This window comes from Osmerus eperlanus, chromosome 13 (genome assembly GCF_963692335.1).
Source record: "Osmerus eperlanus chromosome 13, fOsmEpe2.1, whole genome shotgun sequence".
NCBI classification, from domain to species: Eukaryota; Metazoa; Chordata; class Actinopteri; order Osmeriformes; family Osmeridae; genus Osmerus; species Osmerus eperlanus.
Genome location: NC_085030.1, coordinates 18,114,437 through 18,129,660, shown reverse-complemented (window position 1 = coordinate 18,129,660; position 15,224 = coordinate 18,114,437). Strand labels below are relative to the sequence as shown.

At 42.8% G+C, this 15,224-nt stretch overlaps 2 protein-coding genes across 2 annotated transcripts; one reads left to right on the top strand and one right to left on the bottom strand.

Annotated features, from left to right (window-relative positions):
- Window positions 1-16: 16 nt before the first annotated feature.
- On the top strand, window positions 17-1,838 carry LOC134032906 (putative fibroblast growth factor 1). The gene is made up of 3 exons (XM_062476960.1): window positions 17-59; window positions 516-597; window positions 1,667-1,838. The coding sequence occupies exons 1-3, from the start codon at window positions 17-19 to the stop codon at window positions 1,836-1,838; spliced, it is 297 nt and encodes a 98-aa protein (XP_062332944.1).
- Window positions 1,839-7,843: 6,005 nt separating this feature from the next.
- On the bottom strand, window positions 7,844-15,207 carry LOC134031979 (NEDD4 family-interacting protein 1-like). The gene is made up of 8 exons (XM_062475723.1): window positions 15,033-15,207; window positions 14,108-14,201; window positions 13,529-13,668; window positions 13,294-13,381; window positions 12,922-13,046; window positions 12,641-12,707; window positions 12,351-12,459; window positions 7,844-9,330 (listed from the first exon to the last, which is right to left on the bottom strand). The coding sequence occupies exons 1-7, from the start codon at window positions 15,066-15,068 to the stop codon at window positions 12,353-12,355; spliced, it is 657 nt and encodes a 218-aa protein (XP_062331707.1). The 5' UTR covers window positions 15,069-15,207; the 3' UTR covers window positions 7,844-9,330; window positions 12,351-12,352.
- Window positions 15,208-15,224: the final 17 nt, after the last annotated feature.

The window sequence follows — 15,224 nt, the reverse complement described above, 5'->3', positions numbered from 1 at the left end:
ACGTTGGTAATCGTCCATGGTCGCTGGTATAGCGCCAGAAGAGCGTTGTGTGGACGCTGGTGACGCTGTTAATGGTCGGCAATCGTCGGTGATCGTCGGAGAACGCTGGTCCAAAAAAAAAGTTTTGAACATGCACAAAAGTTCTCATGGAGACCAGCGTTCTTCAACGTTTAATTTTAAACACTGGATAACGCTGAAGAACGTTTGTGGACGTTCGACTAACGTTGCACACGTTTGGCTATCGTTAGTCAGTCGTTACCCTCACGTTACTTGGTTGTTATTCATCGTTTGAGAAAGCAAACGTTTTCGTCACACGTCGTCACACGCTAATAGTTTTCAGGGGTGTCTTACTTGGTCGCTGTTACACGCTCCTCATGTGTCAGTCCCACGCTAGTCATGCGTTATAGTCACACGTTAGTCACACGCCAGATGTGTCCACCTCACCCTAGAACGCTCGAAATTGAACGATTAAAACTTTCAGAGAACGTTAACCAGAACGTTATGGTGTGACGGAGCCTTGACTCGCCTGTATTGCATGAATTGCGGACATCATTTGCAAATTCTTCCCGATGGGACAGACACAGGCCAGAGAGACTGGTGACATCCACAGTAAGAAGTCTGTAATTACATGTTTGTTTGGTGAAAATTCTTAATTTCAGAGCTTAATATAAACATTTTGAGGCTTAACATCGGAAGCGTATAAAAGGTTACAAGGTGTATTTATAACGCATGGTTTAATATTCCCAAATATAAAGCTTGTTGAAAAGATCGTGTAACTTCAGTAAACGATCATTGTCGTTAAGCAGTTGAAGGCTAATCTTACTAAGAATAAGAGGGATACATGGATACATAGATGGATAAAATGCAGATTTCCTCATTGAGTTATGTCTGAGATGTGTGTGAATGTTGCAACAGGTCTCTGCAGCACCAGAATGTTTCTTGAATGAAAACAGTGATGTAATTGCCTCCTAATTAGCCTGGTCCTAACCAGACCCTAGTACATTCCATTTGTCCAGAGGGTCTGGGATCGCTCCATTGACAAGCGTTAACTTCCTTGAAGGCGGGTACTCTGTTGAAGTTTAAAACTATTGGATCTGCCCAGAGCCACTCTGATCTGCCATAACCAATCGCTAGCGTACGCCTTAGCCAACTCCTTCACCACTACTGTAACGGAGCTAGCTGCAGTAGCTGGAAAATCAAACTTTTACAGAACCCTGTGGCGAGGAGGGCCACAACATCATGGCCACCAACAAAACTTAGCAAAGATTGTTCTTGCTCCGGCTTTAACTTTTGGATATTCGGCAGCGTTGCCATAACGAACCGAATGAATGGCTTCGCTCGCATCTTTCTCCGCTGCCATTACTGAACTACAACTTAAACTAGCACACAACATCAACGTCATCGTTCTCAGCCACTCCCTCTGTTCGCTGATTGGCCCTACAAAAAATGTATTTGAGAAAACCGACTTACGTGCCGAATTCCCAGACCAGACCAAAATTTTACAGAAGCAAAATCAAAATTGAGCGGAATTATGTAGGAGGGCAGAGCAAGGCTACCTCCTAATAGCTTTGTCCTTGTAAATTGGTCTCTATTATCAGAGAAAGTGTAATTTTAGAGATTACAAAGGTTTCAGTGGAGATTTGTGTCCAGTTGCATTTCCTGGCAGTATTGTTGACATAGCTGCCGTGTCTGCAGCGGTGCTGCGCGTGAAGGCTGTGGGACGGGCGGTAGTGGCGATCAAGGGAACAGAGGCAGGAAGATACCTGGCTATGAACAAAGACGGACCGCTGCTTGGTTCTGTGAGTAATAAAACCTTGAAAACAGTCCATATACCTTAATGAGCATAAACATGACCCCTCACAGGTGTACAAGGGCACATGTCAAGGTCTGGGTAGATTGGATTGTAAACAAATGAGTTCATGGTCAATTTAATTTCAAAAATAGGATACATACCAGTAAAGCTACAAAACTCCCTCTTGCCACTAATGTTTCGCCCGCGAGACAAAAATGCTGCCTCCCCCTCCCTCAGTTACGACGCACTAAATTCTAACAAATATATTTTTTAGACGCTACACATGTTATACATCGTTGGAAAGCTACGATTCTTGTGCTTCCATTGAAATAAACCAATTCAAGATCAAGTCGCAATAGCAAGCAAAGTCAACGTCTTTTTCCGGTGAACATTCCTTCAACAATGCCAAAGAAAAAAGTTGTACTCACCCTAAGTTGTTCAAATAGGTCCAGGTGTGCAAATCATGCCATCAAAACTTGATCTGCGTAAGTCCCAAGGGTTCAAAGTATCTAACCATGTAAAGTAATTCGTCCAAATACAATGTTTTACGTTCATGAATAGCCATTATCCTTTGTTTCATTATGCAAGTTAGCCGACGGAAGAAACAACTTGTTCACATAAAAGTGTTATTTTCTCCGGTTAGCAACGGAGTATTTACAAAATGAAGGTATCAAAATGTCCGTTGAACCCTCCCCTTTTGATTGACACCTTGTTCGACCCAATAGGAGCTTCCATGCCCCGTTGACAGCCCTCTAAAGCCAACTAGGTCTGTGCGTCCTGCCCCCCCCCCGTCCTGCCCCCGTCCTGCCCCCCCCCCCCCCCCCCCCACACTCGTTCTAAACAAATTTCTCGAACTGGCTTCGACTGGCTCTGAAATTAGCTCGTTAGCCTTGTAGCTGACAGCTAGCTGAAAATGCCAATACCTCATTTGTATGCGTCTGTGGAGCCTTCAAAATAAAAGTCGATTGCGCAATATGGTTGACAGAATCAGTGTTCTTTGTGCGCCAATCCTTGGAATCAGATAAAGCACTCCAATGTGTTCATGCTTCAGTTTTTGTGTTTCAGTATTACTAATTAGGGATTTAGCTATTATATATGATAGTTCTAAGTACCACCTTTCATTAGAGATAACAATTATGAAAAATAATACCTTTTTATTTGACCTTGACCTTGGTTACAAAGGGTCATTTTGGAGTCTCCAAAAGACCCTTTTAGAAAATTCCTGGATGTATTCTTATAAAAACATGTGTCAAATATGAATATATTGTGGTATTATGTTTGACTTTTGATTTGAATTGGGTAAGGCTTCAACCTGTGGTCCAATTTAGTCTTCCAGATAATACCTACCACCTCTAGGCCTCTTCAGGCCTCTGTTTTCAAAACAAAATCTAGGCGGAAATAGAAATGTTCACTTTCCTTGTGTTCAAGCTTCTATTACTCAACACTAGAAGGACTGACAGGGGTCCTGACAACAGGGGACATAACTTCAGAGTGTCAGCTTTCAAAAGAGATCATTTACATGCATGTACTCCAAATGGTTCAAGAACAGCTTCCAATTTACTTTGGGTATGCTGTTTAGGCGTTTTCAGGCAAATTTAACAGGAACATGAAAAGGTTAACACATCAACAAACAGCGTTGCTCCACAAAACACTTAACGACAGAGCGGCTTGCTTCTACCAGGTGTAGAAGTAGTACACATACTGGGGAGAGAGAGAGAGATTTTTCGCCTTCTCTCTCTCACACACAAGTAAAGTTACCACTGTCACATTTACAAACCTAAATTAGGAATGCAACCAAGCTCAGAACCAATGTGCCTACAGAGCCATACGCGAACAGAAATGAGCTCACACCACTGAAGGCCACAACGAAGTCAGGGCTGCCAACTTTTCAAAAAACCTTGGAGTAAGATTTGGTGGGGCCAACCAAAATTTTGCTGCGTACAAAGCAACCCTCCCCTGCGCCTCGTCCATTACTGTTTACAACGTTAGCAGAACTACTTGGTTGGCGTTGCCTTCTCAGCGTGAGAAATACAAAGTGTGGCGTGAGAGCGTGTGAACTGGTTGAAATGCGTGTGTCTCACGGCCAATGCGTGAGAGTTGGCAGCCCTGGCAGTGTTGCCAACTCCTCAGTAAGGAAAGAAGTGGTGCTGCGCGAGGCTATAATTTACATTTAGTCATTTAGCAGACGCTCTTATCCAGAGCGACTTACAGTAAGTACAGGGACATTCCCCCGAGGCAAGTAGGGTGAAGTGCCTTGCCCAAGGACACAACGTCAGTTGGCATGACCGGGAATCGAACTGGCAACCTTCGGATTACTAGCCCGATTCCCTCACCGCTCAGCCACCTGACTCTATAATGAGACTGACCGCCTGTGAGTGCTTTGGGACGGCGGAGGAGCTCACGGCAGCACCCGCTGCTCGTTGAGGACAGTTCTGCGATCCGTGCTTTCATGTCAGAGTCTCTAAAACACCAGCAAGTCTCCAACAACATAAAAGTCGCCAGGAGGGTTTGGAAAGATCGGCAGATATAGCGAGAAAGTCACTAAGCTGGCAACACTGCTCTGTGGGTGTTCGGTTGTGTAAAAAAATAGGTTTTCTAGTAGATCCGAAAAACCGCGGCTTACATGTGTTGAACGGTTCCGTTTTTCTCGGTTCGGTTTTGCACCCCTAGTATCCATGCGTATTTAAGGTTGTTGTCATAGAATGGATCTGTATCCCTAAAAAGTTGTCTTTCCGCTTGAGATAGGCAAATCATACGAAGCTAGGCACGTGTAAAGTATGCTAACCAGGGCTATTCCGGAACCTTTTTTATTGGATACGGCACCTTTGTCACTATGGAAAATGATTTGCCTAAATGAATAAAATAAATTACTGTTTGTGTAGTGTTAAATGTTGTTATATGTCTTGTTAGTCTTTATTCCCCATTGAAGTTCCACAAACATCTTGTGTTTGCATTTTCGATGCGTTTTGAGGTGAATTTTCAGGTTAAGACAGAGGGGGAGACGCTTCAAGTGACACTTGCGCTTGTGTTGGTTGAGTAGGCTAGCTGTTAGCCTCGTTTGAAAAATGTCAAAATACAACAAAATTCGTTTTTTGGTTAATTCAATAGAATAGGATGGATAATTGCTGCTTGTAAAAACGATTGTTGCAGGTTTTTTTTTAAACGTTCCACACCGATGCAGTGCATGTTCTGAAATTAAAATATACATTTACCTGATGTACAAGCAGGTTTTTTTAGTCAGAGAAGCTAGGCAGTGTATTTTTTTCGGTTTCCTCCAACCCCCGTTTTGAGTCCAACCCCCTTCTGGGCTCCGGGACCTCCCACTTCTAAGCCGGATATACAGAAAATACACCGAAAATACAGAGAGAACACTGAAATGGTAATGTTTTTTTCTTCCTTAATTTGCTAAACAACCCAAACCGAAACCGTGACCCAAAAAACCGAACCGAACCCTGGGCTTGTTGAATTGTTGCACCCCTAATGGATACACCGACACTCGTCACCATCTATCGATCCAGCACAAACATGACCAATGCACGGACCAGCACCACAAAGGCAGGATGATAAAATGTTTTCACTCACCAAGGCTGAGGGCTCACTTGAAGAGACAGGCGCCTTCTTTGGTATGCTAACCGTTACACTTTTTCTTCAAAAAACACTCCACGTTAAACCTGCGTTACTTATACCAGCAGTTGGAGTGATGACAATGTGTGGCGGCCTGCGGAAACCCTTCACATCGTGAAAATTTGACTTTCTGGGTTTTATACATATTTGGAAACTACAATGTGAAAGGAAAACTCTCCTACAAACTACCAACTCTACTGAATACAAATCTGTTTAAATCACTCAGATATCTTTATCACAACTAAAGTTTCATCATTTTAAAGTTGACCTGTGTCAAAGAGTGATAAGGGAGAAAACTGCATTCAAAGATTCCACTCCGTTTCAAAATTCGATTTGACATGGCTTGAAAATCTTGCTAGCTAACATGTCCAAAAACCGTTGAATCTAACTGTTTTTCATAAGTAATCATATACGTTTTGTAAATTACCATTAAGTTTAGGATGTTAACTATACAAAACATCAAAAATCTCAATTTTGACAGAAAACGATTTTCGATATTTTATGGCTTATAGCCAACAATGAGCGGCCGCGACATCCGACGGGTTTCCACATGCCTCCACACATATCCCGTGGCTGATGGGCACGAAGTCGCTTTACTTCAAGTTTCTCCTCCAAATTAAGGGTTTATAAGGTTATATAACCGGTGCTCGCGTATGAAATCCACTTTATTTATTTTCTCAAGTTATCTGGCGTTTGTGAAGCTAACAAGCTAGCTCTTATCGCTCTGGATAAAAGCGTCTGCTAAATGACTAAATGTAATACAATCTACCCTCGCTCTTCTTGCCGACTAATGTTGGCGCCAGACAGACAGACAGCCAATCAGGTCTGAAATACAAAATGACGCTGTACCGGCTGCCAGCCCCACTTGGCATCAAATTCGTGTGATCTACATTGATCACACTAAAATTCTGAGCATGTGTGTTAACACTTTCACACGTACAATGTACATTGCAATTGTGAGAGAGGGGCTAGCCCCACATTTACGCTTAAGCCCAATTTATACTTAGGTCGCAGACACTTTTGAAAAGGTCGCCGACAGAAATGACGTCTCGGTCGACACTTTTAACTGTCGCTTAGAAGTGTCGCCTACCAGGAGAAATTTCTACTGGCGCTGATGTCGTCACATAGTGAAAAATTAAAATAGTCAGTTTCTCCGATTGATCACCATGGCTACAAAGCGTTAACAATGTAACCATAGCAATGAATGTAACGGTAAAATGATTATGTTTACGTCACGCGAACCTTGAGCACAGGCGACTGTTTGCCGAAGTATAAATGCAGCAGCCTGAGCGACACTTTTTTTTTTTCGTCGGCGACCATTTCAAAAGTGTCCTCGACCTAAGTATAAATTAAGCTTTAGCCTACTACCAGAGAATGTCTAATATGCATTCCTTAACCCTCGTGCTGCCTTCGGGTCACATGACCCAAAGGTTCATAACGAACCATCGTTGTGTTTACCCAATTTTACCCAATACAAAAACAAATTAAAATAATTTTCTTTTAACCTTTGCAATGTGGGGGGTCTGAGACAGCCCAACGGTTAAAAAAAAATGTTTCACTTTGTCTTTGTATGCGGTAAATCTGTCGCAATACGACGGTGGGTCACAATGACTGATGGGTCAGAATGACCCGAAGATAACACAAGGGTTAAACAGGCTCTAATACTACTGCAAACTCGAATCGGCAGAACGCAGTCTCAAGCAGCGACCGATGAACATAAAATAAAATCGTTACACAAATTATATGCAATTTAGGAAGATGCTATATTCATAGATAAGAAATTATAGTAAGTAATCGTCTAGAAATAAAAATAACAATTGTGTTGCAGTTCCTTCTGTTGACAACAGGTCAAGAGAATTGCCAGATGTGATTGGCTGTCTGATTGGCTGCCACTAATGACCAGTCGCTACTGGTTGTTTTATTGACACAGTACTTGTTTTTTTACTGACAGTACTTTTATTTGCTGCTTACTCAAAACATGAATGTGCTGCTGTTGCTCACTGTAATTTATCAAATCATGATTAATCAAATGAATACATGAATGAATCATCAGGTGGCTGAGCGGTGAGGGAAGCAGACTAGTAATCTGAAGGTTGCCAGTTTGATTCCCGGCCGTGCCAAATGACATTGTGTCCTTGGGCAAGGCACTTCACCCTACTTGCCTCGGGGAGAATGTCCCTGTACTTACTGTAAGTTGCTCTGGATAAGAGCGTCTGCTAAATGACTAAATGTAAATTTATATAAATGCAGAGATGGCAAAAGTAAACACACCCTTCATTCAAGTAGAAGGGCAGACTACACTTTGCAACTAAACTTAAAAGAGAAGATTTACATAATACCCAAATAAAATCTACCAATTTACACACAGTACGTTGTCTTGAAAGCATTATTTTAGGAACATCTGAAGAGGGACTCAAGAGACAGATGAACACTTTAAAAGTTACATTTATTAGACATTAAGCTTTTTACAGTTTTAAACAGCTCATAACAAAACCATAAGGATGCAACAGCACTGTGTGGACTAGGGGTGTGTGGGTCTGGCTGCAGCTGGGCCATCACCCAGGGCTGGTCCACCGGTTGGGACAGTCAGCTAGCTTGTACATGTTGAAAACATCCATAACGACAATTAATGGATCCAAAATCATTACTCATAATTATCAAGACAAAGTAATAGTAGCCTATTGAGTGTCATTGTCACTAACCTTTAAGAATGTGAACTGCTAATGAATAAATTTAACCCATTGGTAAAGTTCATGTTTCTGCATGGTTTGGGATGATGTTTCTGCATGGTTTGGGATGATGTTTCTGCATGGTTTGGGATTATGTTTCTGCATGGTTTGGGATTATGTTTCTGCATGGTTTGGGATGATGTTTCTGCATGGTTTGGGATGATGTTTCTGCATGGTTTGGGATGATGTTTCTGCATGGTTTGGGATGATGTTTCTGGGACTCTGGAGGACCAAGAGGAAGAATCCCCAGGGTTTAGTTGGTATGATCTAAAAGTGCACCTGCTTACAACAATCTTTGATAATATTTTGATTATTACACTTCTACACACACTCCCTCCCCACCTCCCCAAACAGTAAATCCATTTAAAACATAAGAAAAATAAACATCTTCTGATCCCTTCATACAAATCAGTATGAATCTGAATAAAACAATGGTTACGAATCATAAATTGAGATGCACACAGACATCACTTGTATTCTAACAATGTGTTCTACTGTGCCTGGAAAAAAAAGACACCATCTCAAGACATAACTATGCCTACAGACCACCTCCCATTACTGACCTTGAAGAGCTCATTAAAACTCATAAAAAATGTAGCAAAGAACACTGCCCACTTCTGGCTACAACAAGGCAACACTACTTCAAGCCCACAGGATTAGGGTCACCTGCAACAGAGATCAGTTCATGACTAAATCATGAAAAATAAGGTCTTTATACTCTGTACATGTCTACGTGGAGAGCACTGATTGATGAATAGCAGACTCAATCATTGAAGTGATTGTAAGGTGTAGGTAATGTTAGTAACTGTGTACCCTGACCCGTGGGCTACTGGTGGTGTTCCATCAACTGTACATAGGACTGTTGGGCAGGTGCATGCTGGGATGCCAACGTCAATTGATATAAGGCATCACCCAGTATTACAAACTTCAAATGTAAATAGCAACATTTGCCACTAATGAGTACACAAGTTGAACAAACTACCACCTTTATCAACATCCATGAATACGGTGTCGTCCCCGTCCCCCCCCCAAAAAAAAGTGACAATTATTTCCTGAATGTTGGAGCTGTCTTCCAGCGGATGTGTGATGAGAGTTTGGTTTCAGACTTTTGCAGAGTTGATGTTTTTGTTTTCAACATACAAGAGATCATTCAGATTCAGATTACAGATTCCGGGCTTTCAGCAGCTGCATGAAGAGGAAACACGCTTATTCAATAACAGTCTTGTTCACATGGAACTGCAGGGTTTCCCACAGCACTTTTCAGTTAAGGCGGCCGGCCGCCTAAGCAACACACACGCCTGCCGCCTTAACCACGGCGTAAAAAATAAACTTTTTTTCTTTCTACAAATTTTCTGCGGAAACCCTGAACTGGTAAATAATAATAATAATAATGAAAATAGAGTAATAATCATGACATTGGAAATGGTACATAATGTAATAATAATTAATAATAATAATGACAACGCTTTTATCCAAAGCAACATACATGGGGGTTCCACCCTGTGAGCCATACCCATCCCATAACCCAGGGGTGGGGAACGTCCTGCCCCCCATGGCACTGCAGGCACCATATTATTAGGTGCATTGTGTGGGTATTATTAGCTGCATTATTCGTTGGTCGCGGCCGGGCAGCAGCACTATTTTAATATATGGAGGACTGTGGAGGCCCGCAGCGTTGTGTACCAACATACCATAATATTTCGCTTGCGTGCTCTGCATTGTGTGGAATTCCCTTTTTAGCATCAAATCAAACCCAGAATACGTCCTAGGTTTGAGCTGAGCCCCGAATGTTTACAACGCCTGGCTCTGCACCTGATTAACACTCGGATCGATAAGCAGTCTCAAAAATGGTAGCAATTTGAAAAATAATACGATCCCTTTCCGTAATCATGATACCCGCCCAGAATGTTCACTGCACCCCCAGTCAAAGCAGGCTGCATCCGGCCCTGCCAGCTAACATCACAAACCTCACCAAAGAGAAGCAGTTCCAGCCATCACATTAGGGGTGAGTTAATTAAATGTTTGATTAGATATAGCAGGCAAATTTGTAAGTTGATAATTCTGCACGGCCCCCGAATTATGTTATAAATATCCAAATGGCCCTTGGCAGAAAAAAGGTTCCCCACCCCTGCCATAAACCATGACTCATCTGTAAGATTAAACCCTCTTCAGTTGAGAATCAGAATCCGGTTTATTCACCATGTAGGTTTACACAAACACAGAATTTACTGTGGCAGGAATATGCAAACAATAAACATACAGTGAGGAAAATAAGTATTTGAACACCCTGCTATTTTGCAAGTTCTTCCACTTAGAAATCATGGAGGGGTCTGAAATTGTCATCGTAGGTGCATGTCCACTGTGAGAGACATAATCTAAAAAAAAAAAATCCAGAAATCACAATGTATGATTTTTTAACTATTTATTTGTATGATACAGCTGCAAATAAGTATTTGAACACCTGTCTATCAGCTAGAATTCTGACCCTCAAAGACCTGTTAGTCTGCCTTTAAAATGTCCACCTCCACTACATTTATTATCCTAAATTAGATGCACCTGTTTGAGGTCTTTAGCTGCATAAAGCCACCTGTCCACCCCATACAATCAGTAAGAATCCCACTACTAACATGGCCAAGACCAAAGAGCTGTCCAAAGACACTAGAGACAAAATTGTACACCTCCACAAGGCTGGAAAGGGCTACGGGGAAATTGCCAAGCAGCTTGGTGAGAAAAGGTCCACTGTTGGAGCAATCATTAGAAAATGGAAGAAGCTAAACATGACTGTCAATCTCCCTCGGACTGGGGCTCCATGCAAGATCTCACCTTGTGGGGTTTCAATGATCCTAAGGAAGGAAGAAATCAGCCCAGAACTACACGGGAGGAGCTGGTCAATGACCTGAAAAGAGCTGGGAGCACAGTTTCCAAGGTTACTGTTGGTAATACACTGAGACGTCATGGTTTGAAATCATGCATGGCACGGAAGGTTCCCCTGCTTAAACCAGCACATGTCCAGGCACGTCTTAAGTTTGCCAATGACCATTTGGATGATCCAGAGGAGTCATGGGAGAAAGTCATGTGGTCAGATGAGACCAAAATAGAACTTTGGGGTCATAATTCCACTAAACGTGTTTGGAGGAAGAAGAATGATGAGTACCATCCTAAGAACACCATCCCTACTGTGAAGCATGGGGGTGGTAGCATCATGCTTTTGGGGTGTTTTTCTGCACATGGGACAGGGCAACTGCACTGTATTAAGGAGAGGATGACCGGGGCCATGTATTGCGAGATTTTGGGGAACAACCTCCTTCCCTCAGTTAGAGCATTAAAGATGGGTCGAGGCTGGGTCTTCCAACATGACAATGACCCGAAGCACACAGCCAGGATAACCAAGGAGTGGCTCCGTAAGAAGCATATCAAGGTTCTGGCCTTGATATGCTGCAGGTCTCCAGACCTAAACCCAATAGAGACTCTTTGGAGGGAGCTCAAACTCCGTGTTTCTCAGCGACAGGCCGGAAACCTGACTGATCTAGAGAAGATCTGTGTGGAGGAGTGGGCCAAAATCCCTCCTGCAGTGTGTGCAAACCTGGTAAAAAACTACAGGAAACGTTTGACCTCTTGCAAACAAAGGCTACTGTACCAAATATTAACATTGACTTTCTCAGGTGTTCAAATACTTATTTGCAGCTGTATCATACAAATAAATAGTTTATAAAATCATACATTGTGATTTCTGGATTTTTTTTTTTTTAGATTATGTCTCTCACAGTGGACATGCACCTACGATGACAATTTCAGACCCCTCCATGATTTCTAAGTGGGAGAACTTGCAAAATAGCAGGGTGTTCAAATACTTATTTTCCTCACTGTATAAGGATCTAACCACTGCGAGGCTCTGGGACCCATACTCCACTCAAGTAGAAGTACAGATACTCATGTTTAAAAAGACTCCGGTAAAAGTTGAAGAACTAAAACTAAATTTTTTAGTGTCATGCTGGTAACTGGAACTCACATCATATTAATACATAAATACAAAAAGCAGAGTCTTTTAGAAACTTTCTTTCAAAAATATGTTTTCTACCTTTCAAAACCATTTTTTAACCATTGTTATTTTTTGAGTGAAAGCAAAAAGTTTTCTGAAAAAATCTACTTAAGTAAGTACCTCCCATCTCTGGTTAACAGGGTAGGTGGTTAACAGGGTACATCACCTTCAGTAGATGAACAGGACTCTGGTGCGGGGGAGGGTGGCGTAAGAGGGGTCGGCCAGCTTGCGCACCCTGGAGTAGTTCACAAACCCTCTGACGAACAGCATGAAGCCTGGAGCAGAGCAGGTCATAATGTGTTACTTCTGCAATCATATGTTCATCTAGCAGATGCTTTTATCCGAAGCAGTGTACAGTGTCTTGATCTGCATGTCAAAGACTCAAGACTCCACCACTGAGTAGAGGGTACTCTACAATCCTGTGGACGGAAGGCAGCTGTTGGTCGTCACACTTACCCAGAACCAGGAACACCCACCACAGCCAGTACTGCCCATCAAAGTATCCAGGGAAGTAAGTGGAGAACTGTGAGGAAAACATAATGACACCCGTTACATACAAACTGTTGCACCATGCCACACCAACACTGGCTGAGATGTGGTTACGTTGCACTGCGTCTGGTAAACAGACCGTTCCCTTGACTCTGATTACCGAAGTGGTGTTAAAACTATGAACTTCATTGACTTTCTATGTAAAGGGTTAGGCTAGATGGTGAGAAGATGGAGGTGTAACACCTCACCCTAACGATGAGGACCCATTTGATGAGTGACAGGCCGAAGCCAGAGATGGCCCCATAGCGTCCGGCTGCCGAGGTGGTCAGGCAGAAGGACAGGAAGAACCCAATCCAGTTGAAGAGGAATGCCACTGGAGGGAGATGACAAATCACACTCACTAACAAACTCAAATCCACAATAGCTGTGACCACATACAACATTATTGAGGACAGCCCAACCAAGCTATACAGCTGCTGGTCACAGCTAACAAAGCATCAATGCAAGGCCAAGTGACACATTAAAACAGGATTTCATCTGAAGTTACATAAACGTAAATGTTGTGTTAGAATGTTAACATATTGTTGATATGTTAGGTAGGGCTTGTTCTGGACTCGTACTGAAGAAGGTGAGCATGAAGATGCCATCGTTGCCGATCCGGAGCTGGTCAGCATCATCAAACTCATCCCTGGGAGCAAAGTCCTCCTCCTGCAGAAAGACAACAATTTCAGCTTATTACCTCAGGACCCAACCCTACCACGTTGTGTTACAAGTATTACAAGTCTAACAAATCTTCAGTAGAATCCTGAGAGTAGAACAGAAACTAGAGTCGAGAGGTTCCCGGTAGAGCTTTACCGTAACCCTGCCAGGCACCAGGGGCACTGCAGCCTCGGCCTTGGACCGCTCCGCCTCGTCGTAGGACGGCAGTGTGGTGGCAACGTTGTAGGACGGGGGGTTGGGGAACCGGCCGCCATCTTCCTTGTAGTCAAAGAAAGCTGTGGAGGAGTGGAAGCTGCATGAGCTACAGGTAATAAAAACTTCTGGAAGGCCAGGGTCTGAGTTCTGGTTCAGGTTTTTGAAAGGTGATATAACTGATCAACATTGGTCCTGTTGAACCCTTTTAAAGTGAAACCTTATCTTACAGCCAAGTACTAAACTAAGGATGTCAAAATGAGTAACCTTTAACAGGGTAGATGAAGTGATGATGTTGCTTGAGGTCTAAAGGTGGACTAGGACCATATCAAGAAAGTGTTTGTGACACACTTCCAACAAACGTGATTGGTTTAAGAGCTCACCTACTGAATGGCTTTATTTAAGTGGCAGAACTACCTTTACCTGCCATGATATTAAGTTAAAAGAATCTTAATATAGTTCCCAGTGATTATCTAAAAGTATTTCTGGTTGACAGCCCCTCCCAGGTGACGAGGGACCGACCTGCGTTGGCTGCTGTGACGCTGCTGTAGGGCGGGGGAGCGTCCAGCCCCACGGCCTCCTGGGAAGACACGCCCGGCTCCTCTTCATTCACCAGCTGCAGACAGAACATACTTTCACTACAGCAGAGCACACTTTACACTACTGCAGAACAGTCTTACAGACAAGACTTTACACTACTTGATACAAGCATTTTCACAACTGAAGACAAGATACACTTGACGCTACTTGAGAGGACAGGGTAACCACTTACTGGAGGGCAGAGCTCGTCTATAATGTGTAATAACACCAATTACTACAAAAGTACTGATTCGTATCCCATGGACCATTCCCACTCTGGCTCGATAGTACCATTCCAGGTTCGTGTAGATGGCTATTATCAAGTGAAATTTTTACGAATTTCCCGAGAGCACCCCTTATTAACATCCAATGAAACTAACACAAACGACAAGAGATGATCTTAGAATTTGCCTGTTTAGAATCTACTTTAGACTATTATGTAAAATCTGGCCATTTTAACGAATTAAAGGACAGACACCTATACCTACATCTGCGGTTGACTATCTCGAAAATATTGGGTGGGACGTTATCTGAATGGGCACTCCTAGCACAGCAGCTAGTTAGGCTAACGCACTAGCCCAGTCTGTAAACAAAACACAAACCGAACGATCAGTGTGACGAACGAGTGATTTTCAATAATGCATCAAAGCAGCCGATATAATTCTTATAGCTGGCTTCAAACTAGAAAAACTATTTGGTGAGTTGCTAGTTTGCTAAATCTTCACTGCATTCATAATTGCAATTGGGCCATTGCTTGGCTTGGCTGACTTACTGGCATGTCAGAACCCGTTTTTTTCGTTGTACTGCGATAACATGCTAGCTAGGTAGCGAGCAAGCTGAGAGTCTAACACTAAAAACAATGTCTTACCTCCTGATAACGAACATTGCTGCCTTGCTCTGCCATGACGTCCGAGATTCAATCACTTTCAATTGATCACTTTAGTTCTCAATTTGGGTGCGTAAATGTAGTCTTGACAGCAAACTAGCACAGGTCGGCCATCGCTTCTTCTAAAGTCTAGACGAGAGTGCTTGTTGTTCCTCCCTCGCACTGTCATGTGAC

Bases quoted from the DNA above. Each gene is read 5' to 3' on its own strand.
- LOC134031979 (XM_062475723.1), bottom strand. From the start codon at position 15,068: ATGGCAGAGCAAGGCAGCAATGTTCGTTATCAGGAG. The intron at 14,202-15,032 runs GTAAGACATTGT...TTCTGTCTGCAG, and splicing joins GCAATGTTCGTTATCAGGAG to CTGGTGAATGAAGAGGAGCC. The intron at 12,708-12,921 runs GTGAGGTGTTAC...TTTTCCTCACAG, and splicing joins AATGGGTCCTCATCGTTAGG to TTCTCCACTTACTTCCCTGG.
- LOC134032906 (XM_062476960.1), top strand. From the start codon at position 17: ATGGTCGCTGGTATAGCGCCAGAAGAGCGTTGTGTGGACGCTG. The intron at 60-515 runs GTGACGCTGTTA...GGTGTGACGGAG, and splicing joins AGAGCGTTGTGTGGACGCTG to CCTTGACTCGCCTGTATTGC. The intron at 598-1,666 runs GTGACATCCACA...ATTTCCTGGCAG, and splicing joins GACACAGGCCAGAGAGACTG to TATTGTTGACATAGCTGCCG.